At 36.8% G+C, this 11512-nt stretch overlaps 1 protein-coding gene across 1 annotated transcript; it reads right to left on the reverse strand.

The window, feature by feature from the left end:
* Positions 1-10133: 10133 nt before the first annotated feature.
* Positions 10134-11177, reverse strand: LOC143404149 (putative vomeronasal receptor-like protein 4). Its single transcript, XM_076862462.1, has one exon. The coding sequence runs from the start codon at positions 11175-11177 to the stop codon at positions 10134-10136; it is 1044 nt and encodes a 347-aa protein (XP_076718577.1).
* Positions 11178-11512: the final 335 nt, after the last annotated feature.

The raw sequence follows: 11512 nt of genomic DNA on the forward strand, positions 1-11512 counted from the left end.
TCCCTCAACCACTATTGTGTGCATAACCAGAGAAAATTCAGCAGAATCCCATGTATTCTATTTCCAGTGGGAGGTCACCCAGAGTGGCACAGTGGGAGAGAGTGGAAGATGCTTGCATGTGTGTTCAAGGTGATGGAATAGGAGATGTAGGGAGACTAGGTGCAGCCAACTGTGCAAGATGGAACCATGTGTGGGCACATTTAGATTTAGCAAGTGATCATGGATTTAAGTAAATCCTGCCATCCCTCAGTGTTATAATTGATAAAAGAGAATGATTCTGTGGGCTTAGTGGAAACCAGAATATGGGAAGGGTGTGTCTGGAGGTGTCCAGTGGTGTCCAGTTGGACCAGAAGTGATGGGCAGATTGGATCAGGTGAAGGCAAAACCAGAGAAGTGGATCCCACTGGGTGTGAAGGAGGAGACATGGTAGGCAGCTGGGAGAGGTAAAAATACTCTGAGAATCCTGTCAGGTGTCATTGTGGATTGAGGCTGTTCAGACCCAAATGGAGAGGGGAAAACTTGTGCTTTACTGGCCCAAGATATGACCCCCAAATCTTTCCATGGATGGCTCAGTTTCCCAATGGAGGGAGGCAGAAGACAGCCTTCCTTTCTCTCTCTCTCTCTCTCTCTCTCTCTCTCTCTCTCTCTCTCTCTCTCTCGACTTTCTATGTACTCAAGTGGGCTGGGTGCTGCATCTCTCATTTGTGACCTTGTGGTCCTCTTTCCCTGGAAAGGATACTACAGAAAGTCACCCTAGTGACTTTGCTTCTCAGGAGATCAGGAGAGATCATTTATCCCTGACTTGTTCACAGAGCCTTCTTCTGGTGCCTGATGTGTAGACAGTGTGACTTGGAGATCCAGAGAGGTCAAATGTGTGGTTCAGCAGCCATTCACCCCAGGCTGGTCTGCATTCAGAGTTCAAGATTTTAGACCCGCAGACAGGGACTCCCTAGTACCTGGGCATTGGGTGAAGTGTAATTTGGAGGTGTGGCCTTGGCCCCATGCAGGATGACTCCAGGAGTTTCACTGCATCTGTAAAGGTGAAAAAGGATGGAAGTGATGCCTGCCTCTCAGGCTATTGTGAAGCAAAGCCCAGATTATGGTTCTCTAAAATATGGTATGGGATACACATTTTGATAGTGTCATCATTTACTTTTATATATAGAAATATTCTCTTTGTAATAAAAGAATACTTGTTTTTATTAGTTATACAAGATAGTACAATATATGTTAACATACATATAAGGAGTAGAACTTTTCAGTCTTCTGTATGCACATGTTGTGGAGTTACACTGGTCATTTAATCATATATGCACATAGAATAGTAATGTCTGATTCATTTTTGTAGCTTTCCTGTTCCCATTTCCCCTCCTTCCCACTTTGTCTAATCTAAACTATTTCTGTTCTTACCTCACCCCCACATCCCTGCATTGTGTATTAGCTTCTGCATATCAAAGAAATCATTCAGCCTTTGGTTTTAAGGGGACTGGCTTATTTAACTTAGCATGATAGTCTCCAGTTCCATTAATTTACCTGCAAATGCCCTAATTTCATTCTTCTTTATGACTAATATTCCCTTGTGTGTGTACACGTACCACTTTTTCTTTACCAATTTATCTGTTTAAGGGCACCCATGTTGGTTCCATAGTTTACCTATTGTGAATTGAGCTTCTCTAAACATTGATGTGGCTGTGTTACTGTAGTATTCTTATTTTAAATCCTCTGAGTATACATCAAGGAGTGGGAAATTTGGGTCAAAAGGTAGTTTAATTCTAGGTTTTCCAAGGAATCTCCATACTGCTTTCCAGAGTGGTTGTCCCTATTTGCAGTCCCACCAGCAATACATGTGTGCACTTTTTACCCCACATCCTCACCAACATTTATGTTACTTGTATTCTTGACAATTGCCACTCTGACTGGAATGAGATAAGATCTCAGTGAAGTATTAACTTTAATTTATCTAATTGTGAGAGATAATAAACACTTTTTTATATGTTTCTTGACTGTTCACATTTCTTCTATGAAGTTCTTGTTCATTTCCTTAGCCCACTTATTGATTGGGTTATTTTTTTTATGCTGTTAAGGTTTATGAGGTCTTTGGGAGATTAATGCACTATCTGAGGTATAGATGGTAAAGATATTTTCTTATTCAGTAGGCTCTCTCTTCATGTTCTTTATTGTTTCTCTTGCTATGAAGAAGCTTTTTAGTTTGATTCCATTCCATTGATTCATCCCTTTTATTTATTTATTTGTGATGCTGGGGATTGAACTAGTGGCCTTATGCCGGTGAGACAAGCTCTCTACAAATTGAGCTATATCCCCAGTCCCCATTAGTTGATTTTTAATTTCACTTCGTGCACTTTATCAGTCTTGTTGAGGAATTTGGTTCCTAAACCAACATGATGTAGATTTGGGTCTACTGTTTCTTCTATTAGATACACGGTTTGTGTTCTAATGCCTAAGTTCTTGACCCACTTCGAGTTCAGTTTTGTGTAGGGTGACAGGTAGGGATCTAGTATGAGATAATTCTATTTATGTGAGTTTGTCAGGGACTCACATGTGCTAGGCAAACGCTCTACCACTGAGCCACAATCCCAGCCTCCAGGGTCTTCTAAATACAAAATCATACCATTGGCAAATTGAGATTGTATTTTGAGTTTTTAATCTCCTACTTGTATCGTTTTAACTTCTTTCGTTTGTATAATGGCTCTGTCTAGAGTTTCAGGGACCAAGTTGAATAAAATTAGTGAAAGAGGGCATTTTTTTCCTTGCTGCAGTTTTTAGAAGGCCTGCTTTTAATTTTTCTCCATTTAGAATGCTGTTGGGCTTGGGTTTAGCATATATAGCTTTTACAATGTTGAGGTATGTTCCTAGTATCCCTAGTTTTTCTAGTGTTTTGAACATGAAAGGGTGCCATATTTGTCAAATACTTTTTTTAATCTATTGAGGTAATCATATGATGATTATCTTTAAGTCTATTGATAGGATAAATAATGCATATTGATTTTCTTGTGTTGAAACAACCATGCATTTTTTGGAATGAACTTCAAATGATTGTGGTGCACTACCTTTTTAATACGCTTTGGTATCCAATTTGCCAGAATTTTATTGAGAATTTTTGCATCTCTGTTTATCAGGGACACTGTCTGAAGAATTCTTTCCTTGTTGTGTCTTGGTAGAAGGGTGTTACTAGCTTTATAGAATGAGTATGGAAGAGTTTCTCTTCTTTTCTATTTCATGGAAGAATTTGAAGATAATTCATGTTAATTTTTTATGGAAGCACTTTTAGAACTAACTCAGCTGAGCATTCATTCTGGGATTTTTTTAGTTGGTAGGCTTTTGGTGGCATCTTCTATTTCTGTATGTTAAATCAACCTTGGGATTTTTATTTCATCCTCAAATCTCAAATTGATCTGTTTAAGTTGTGTACATCCTCCTGATTCAGTATGGGTAGATCATATGTATCTAGAAATTTGTTGATGTCTTCAAGGCTTTCTATTTTATTGGAGTTAAATTTTCAAAATAATTTATAATTATTATCTGTATTTTAGTACAGATGTCTATACTGTCTGTCATGATATTTTTTTTCATCATAAGTTTTAATAATTCATCTCACCTTTAATAATTTACTCTCCTTATTAGCTTATGTTAATGGTTTATCAATTTTTTATTTACTTCACAAACCAAATTTTGTCAATTTTTTGAATAATTTCTTTTGTTTTAATTTTATTGATTTTAACTCTGATTTTAATTATTTTTTTGTCTTATGCTGTTTTGGTATTTATTTGTTCTTTTCCTAGGGTATGAGATGCAATATTAATTTTCTTTTAATTTGACTTTCTTTCTTTCTTTTTTTTTTTTAATGAATGAGCTCAATGCAGTGAACTGTTCTCTTAGAACTGCTTTCGTAGTGTCTCGGAGATCTTGATATGCTGTGTGGCTGTTCTCATTTATTTGAAAGATTTGGTTTTTTCTTCCTGATTTTTTCTGGTATCCATTGGACATTCAATAACATTTTATTTAGTCTTCATTTTTTTATTTTACCCTAGATTTCTAATTTTATTTCATTGTTTTCTGATAGATGATATAATATATTCTCTATTTTTTGTATTTGTTAAAAGTTGTTTTGTGGTATAAGATATTATCTCTTTAGAAAAAGATCCATGTGCTCTTTAGAAGAAAGTATACTTCATCATTGATGGATAAAATACTTTATATGTGTCTGTTAAGTCTAAATTAATGATTATAATATTTGAGTATATTTTTTATTTAGTTTTTGTTTATAGGATCTATCCAGTGATGACAGAGTATGTTAAAGTTACCCAGTATTATTGTATTATAGTCTATTTGATTCTTGAAATTGAGAAGAGATACTTTGTGTATATAGATGTTCCATTGTTTGGGGCTTAAATATTCATTATTGTTATCTCTTATTGATGTATGATTCCTTTAAACAATATAGAATGTCATTCTTGGTCTTTTCTAGTGAACTTTGGCTCAAAATTCACTTTGTCTGATATGAGGAGGAAACTCTGTTCATTCAATGACATGTGTGATATGGGTTCTTTCTTTTCAATTTTTACCCTCAGTCTGTGAATGTCTTTGCCTATGAAGTGAGTCTCTCAAAGAGAACATATTTTTGAATTGTATATTTTACTCCAATCTCCCAGTCTATGTCTTTTGATGGATGAATTTATACTTTTATGTTTAAGGCTATTATTGAGAAATGATCTCATTTCCCAGTCATTTTTTATTTATTTCTAGTTTTTATTATGAATTAATTTCTCCTTTGATTATTTATTTAGTGTAATTAATCTTTTTGTTGGCTTTTACTTTTCAAAAATTTTATCTTCATGAAATATTTTGCTGAAAATATTGTGTAGTGCAGACTTTCTAGTTGTGAATTTTTAATTGTTTTTATGGAAAGCTTCTTATAATCCTCTAATCTGAAGCTTAATTTTGCTGTGTATGGTATTTTTTGTTGGCACCCTTTTATTTCAGAGCTTGGTAAATACTATATGAAGACCTTCTAGCTTTGAGGGTCTGTGTTGAGCAACCAGATGAGGTCTGAATTGGTTTTCCTCTAATGTTACCTGCCATTTTTCTCTGGCAGTATTTCTCTAATTTTGTACATTAGAAATTTTTATAATCATGTGGCTTGGTGTGAATCTGTTATAATTTCATACATTCAGGGTTCTGTAAGTCTTCAGCATTTGATTTTCCATTTTATGTTTTAGGTTTGGTAATTTTCTGATATTATTTTACTGAAGAGATAGTACATTCCTTTGGTTTTTATCTCTGCTCCTTTAAATATCCCAATCTTACTTTTGGTCTATTCAGGTTACCCCCTATTTCTTGGAAGTTCTGTTCATGGTCTCTTTAAATTATTCTCCATAAACTCTATTTTCAAGGTTATATGTATATTTTTTTTCATTGCATGATACTCTCTTCCAAGTGGTCTAGTCTGTTGATGATGATTTCCTTTGAATCTTTAATTTGGATTATTGATTACTTCATTTGGAGGATTTCTGCTTGATGTCTTTCAGAATCTCTCTCTTTACTGTTGTGATACTTCACTTCCTGAATTTTATCTCTAATTTCAATACTTAAATTATCCATTACCTTTGGATCAGTTTAATGTGTTCATTTTAATCTCCTTTTCTTTCATTTTTCCACTGTGGTATCAATAAATTCTGTTGTTGGAGGATCTTGTATTTTTTGGGGGTGGGGGGTGATGTGTTCTTTTGTTTTTTCAGGTTCTTTTTTGTTTCTACCCATTTATCAGCATGGATCTGAGGCAATAGGGTTTCTACCCTATAAACATATTGTGTCCCTACAGGGGAAGACGAATAATCAACCAAAGCAAGCAATGTACATCCTCAAACCAAATAGTTTTTACAAAGATGTTTATAGTTTTGTCACAACAAATGTAAAGGATATGTTCAGCTATTGCCTATGACTATATACCATAGGGTCCTTTGGATCAAATATCTGATAATTCCTCATATAATTTTGTATAGGCTACATTGAAAACTGAATTATAATTATATATATTCTTTTCTACCAGGGACAGTGTGAGCTTCTTCCTGGCTCCAGTAGTTGGGAACAGGGATCTCCTTCCAGTTTTTCTTAGAACGTAGTCCTTCTTGGGTTCTGCCTCAGCCTTAATTATGGTCAGTGGGCCTCTGATCAACTCAACCACATCCACCAGCTCTGCCTTGACTTTTCCATATTTTGCTTCATTTGTTCTTTTCTCTTTTATTATGGAGACTTTACGAACTTTTAAATTAAGGTTTAATTGCTGTACATAACAGTTGAGTTTATTCTGACAAACACATACATGCTGTTTCATTTCTTTTTAAATCGTCTTTTAAATTTTATTTGTCTTTTTTTTTTGTACCAGTGATTGAACCCAGGGACACTTAATCACTGAGCCACATTCACAGCCCTTTTTTCCCTTTCTATTCTGAGACAGGGTCTCACTAAGTTGCTTACAGCTTCACCAAGTTGCTCAAGTTGGCCTTGAATTTGCAATACTGCCTCAGCCTCCTAAGCCACTGATATTACATGCATGCTTCACCATGTCTGGCTCTTCTTTAAGTTTGACTGGCAGCTTGAATCCTAAAATTGAAGACTTGGAAATTATGGAACACAGGACCCTGTAGTACCTACAAACCAAGTGATCTATATGACAGTGCTAAGGGATTTCTGTCACACATGGCAGGAAGAGGGCCCTCAGAGCCACTGGGAGGACTCAGAAAATGCCAGGAATCACTCACCCCAAAGTCCAAGAATTGCAAAGTATGAAATAAGTTCACACTAATTTAAAGTTGGGATCAAAGTCCTGAAATTTATATTGACTACATGATCTGACCCTTCAGGTCCTTCACCCCCTCTGTGTCAGTAGAACTCATGTCAGGGAAAATTTTTGAGTACAGTTCTCCCCTGAGTACTATCATCCAGGAAAGAATTAAAAAATTAATAAGCAAGTGAAATGTTCCACTTGGGACACCATGGTTCTCTCCTCCCCAGGGGAAATCCCAAAACACTTATGGAGGCACTAAAATTGCAGACCTGCAGAGAGATGAGTTATGATGGTTTTTCTCAGGTCATCACATCCTCCTGAAAGTGATCTGGGTAAGTACTTCTCTGTTCCACAGAAGCAGGCAGCATCAGAGGGCAGGCAGGGACTGGGCAGATTATGGAGGAGGCCAATCGGAACTCTGAGTCAGATTTCTGTAAGTTCAGTTTGGTCAAACAGAGCCTCTCCCAAGTATGTAAATCAGCTGATTCCTCCTCACAAAATCATAGGCAAGTGTCCCTAATTATTTAAAAAAACTGAATGAGCTGGACTCTTTGTTTTTTTTTTTTTTTTGCCTAATTATTGTCTTCAGAATCTTGAAATAGATGACTCTCTCTGAAGACAAAGAATTCCATATATTTAATTATTTTTTAACATCTGACTCACTTTTCTCTCTCCTGGTACTTTCAAGAACCAATCCATAATACTATGAAAATATAAGTACTCTTTTTGTATTGGAGAGAAAGCCACACCCATTAGGTACCTTTAGTCCAGGAGGCAAGTGGTCTCTGTTCCATGTGCTACCTATTGCCCACATGCCTTGCGGGCAATGGAATTGAGATCAATCTGTGGGGCTTTGGTTGGCAATGAAAAGACCACAGAAACACAGATGTACTGTTTTCACAAAGCAGGGATTTGGGTCAAATCTATGACCTCAGGGGTCCTCCTCCATGTCACAAGGCAAAAGAGCAAGAGACAGAGGGTGCACCTGGAAACCCCCTATTTGTAAGAGAAAAGACATGTAATAGAATATTCCACCCAAATAAGACAGAGGATAGTGTTTCAAAGGAGTTGTTGCCCCATCCCATTGGTTAAAGCTCAAGCCCAGACCTGAGGCACTTCCTTGCCAAGTGGAGGTAAAGGCCCCCAGCTTTGCACAGTGTGTGGCATGCGATGCCCGTCCAGTACCCCCATTACCCATGAGGGGGGTCTTAGCTCATGCTCAGGGCAGCTCCCAACAACTGACTTTATTTTTGCGACAGTTACATAGTAAACTGGAATTCACATAATGCAATCATCAGAGACTAGACTGCATGGAAGGTGATTTTGGAACAATTAGTTCTCTCTCAGGCTTTGTTTATGCATCTTTAAGATCAGAATTCAGCCTGGGGATGTGGCTCAAGTGGTAGCGCACTCGCCTGGCATGTGTGTGGCCCGGGTTTGATCCTCAGCACCATGTACAAACAAAGATGTTTTGTCCACCGAGAACTAAAAAATAATAAAAATATTAAAAAATTCTCTCTCTCTCTCTCCCACCACTCTCTCTTAAAAAAAAAAAAAAAAAAGATCAGAATTCTTCCAACCAGGTCTCAGAATCCTGGAAAGGTGAGGACAAAGAAATACTGAACCAGGAATTGTGCCTGACACAGTTGAGGCTCTCAATTTCTTGAATTCAGTGCTACAATCCATGTTTTGGTTGGTGATGAAAAGTACATCTGAGAGTCTGTAACTCCATAGTTCCTTTCTTTTTTATTTTATTGTTCTTTTTAGATATACATGACAGTAGAATATATTTTGGCAAATTATACATGCTTGGAGTATAATTTATTCTAATGAGGATTCTATTCTTGTGGTTGCACATGATGTGAAGTTACCCTGGTCATGTATTCAAATACAGAGCTAAGAAAGCCATGTCTGATTTTATTGGTTCTTTTCTGTCACCTTGAGCTATAGTTGAAGAGACGTTAGTGTTTTAAGGATTATTTTTCATTTTTATTTTATTGAGGTTGAGTTCTCACAAAGAGAGCCCAGTATATAATGTGTGATGTAGTTACATTTACAATGTTGTGGTACAATTACCCCCGTTCACCTTGTTTCAAACATTTAATCCCTGCCTGGAAGAAAATCAAGTATCTGATAAGCAGATACTGACTCTCATGCCCTCCAAGGTCCTGGCAATCACATTTCTCCTTTCTTATTCTAAGATTTCCAGTTGTTGGATACATCATATGAATGTAGTTAAAGCACATGTGAATTTTCATGTTTGACTTTATTTACTTCACTTATCATTTTTGAGATTCATTCATGTTGCAGCCTGTGTCAATACTTCATTTTTATGACAGAGTAATATTTAAACATATATCTAGACACTATATATAGTTGTATATTTGCTTACATAAATATATCTATATGTACCTGTGCTTACTCAGGAAGGTAAACATACAAATACATACACATTTGTTTATCCATTCTTCCCTTGATGAACATTTGAGTTTTCATCTCTGTCCTTGTGTGAATAGTGATGCCATTAACATTCATGAAAAATTGTTTAAGTATCTGTTTTCAATTCTTGGGGCACTATAACTAGGAATGGAATTAGTACATTATAGAGTAATTCTGTTTAAATATTTACCAAACATCCAATTATTTTCTATACCTTCTATATCATTTTATATTCTTACCAAAACTCTGTGGGAGTTCTAATTTTCTCACATAATTACCAACAGTTTTTGTCCCTCTCTTTTATAAATGAAGCCATTCTATTGGTGAAGTGCTATTACAAAGTATTTGGTGGGTTTTGTTGTTGTTACTGTTGTAATGGTTTTGGTACAGGGAAATAAACTCCAAGGTGGTTCACCACTGATCTTCTGCCATTTTTTTTTTATGTAGGGCCAGAGTCTCACTAAATTTCCCAGGGTACCCTCAAACTTGCAATCCTTTTGCCTTAGTCTCCTGAGTTGCTTGAATATAAGCATGTATCTATTTTTGGAAAAAAAAAAGAGAAAGACATCAATGTGCCTCTAATAGAATTTCATTGAAAGAAATTTTAAGAACTGCAAAGCTGGAAGAAAGAAAACTGACCCAGTATTAAGGTCTGAGATGCAATGTCAACTAATAATTTATAGTATCAAATGAAACCAGATATAGTGAAAATTAATAAAACTATTGAACAAAACCCAGATGCCTATACAGAAAAAAAATCCACAAAGTACTTTATAACTATTTAATTTGTTTTAAGATACTATTTTAATCCTATCTTAAATGTTTTTTTTTGTCAGAGGAGAAATATTATGAATTAGAGAAAAAAATTAAGGAATGTGTCAACTTTGCTTTAGATAAGTTTAGGCAGAAACTGATCTTTATTTCTCCATTTAGTTTTTAGACTTTTAATTATTTGAATGTCACCACTGATTAGCACCAAAGGACTGATTGTGCCATAACCATTGGCTAAGAGCATTTGGAGACCAAACAGGATGGGGTCACTGGTACACACTGTACCTGTGAAGAGGAAGATGATGCAGTCCACACAGTACAGGATCTCAAAGCAGCTGATGAGCAACAGGATGGTGTTAGTGGCCCTTTGTTCTGGGGAACTTCTTGGAGAAAAATGAGGGCTATGGAGATACTTGGATCTTTGTTTATATCTATGCAAGAAAAGTATCATGTATGCACTGGAAAGAACCATAAGACCCAGAAATAGGAGATCTCTGAATGCCATGAAAGCAAGAAAGAAGGTCCTGCTCCCGTAGCTCATGAGCAGAAAGGAACAGCGCTCAGTGAGAAACAGAAGGCCAGGTTGGGTCTTATTGGGAATCGCCACAGTACAGAGGAGCAGGTTGCTGGAGAGGGACATGCTGAGGACCCATAAGAAGACAAATAGCCCCACAATGGGATTTGTGGATTTCAGTTTGAAGTGGGCCAACCAGGAGCCACTGGGGCTGATGGTGATGGCCTGAAGCACACTCAGGACACAGGTGGTGCAGATGGAGAGTCCCCTCATGACCCTGTTTAGGAAGGCAAGCACTTTGCATTTGAAGTCACCTGGAATGCCCTGTGTTTCCCAAATGTCTGCAGATACCAAAAGGCCCATGGTGAGGAGCATGAGGATGCGTGTTAGAGCCAGGTGGGTGACAGGGAGGTCAGTGAGCCTGGGCTTGATGCCCACAAAGACAGCAGCAGTGTGGAGACAAAGCAGAAAGGTGTTTGCTGAGATCCCAATGCCAGCCTGAGGATAGAAGGCATTTCTTATGACAACAAAACTGAAATGTTGGTCCATCTTCATCAGTATCCTGGGAAGAAAAACAGGAGCATTTGACAGCAACAGCTTTTTATTGCCATGCTTCCAGTCTGCCACCTTTACAATGTCTAGAATCATGATTAACAACAAATATCTTTGTAAAGAGGACAGGGTCTTATTCTTCACCTTAATTTCAAGTTAAGGGCTGGTTTACTGTTCCAAGGTAGAGCACTGGCCTACCACGAATAGAGACCTGGCTTTATCCCAAACTCTAAAACAGGAAAAAATAAATAAAATATGAATTAAAAATAAATTTTATCTCAAGCATTTGTAATTCTTCTGAGTAATGATTTTGTACACTCCCACTTATTTCATGGAAGTGCTCAGATCTTACTCTTGTCATTGAGTCTGTAAACCTCAGGTTTTCCTTAACAGCATAAATTAGGTGATTTAGTGGTCAGACTTTCTATCTT

The sequence above is a fragment of the Callospermophilus lateralis genome, chromosome 7, assembly GCF_048772815.1.
Source record: "Callospermophilus lateralis isolate mCalLat2 chromosome 7, mCalLat2.hap1, whole genome shotgun sequence".
Taxonomy (NCBI): domain Eukaryota; kingdom Metazoa; phylum Chordata; class Mammalia; order Rodentia; family Sciuridae; genus Callospermophilus; species Callospermophilus lateralis.

Bases quoted from the DNA above. Each gene is read 5' to 3' on its own strand.
- LOC143404149 (XM_076862462.1), bottom strand. From the start codon at position 11,177: ATGATTCTAGACATTGTAAAGGTGGCAGACTGGAAGCATGGCAATAAA.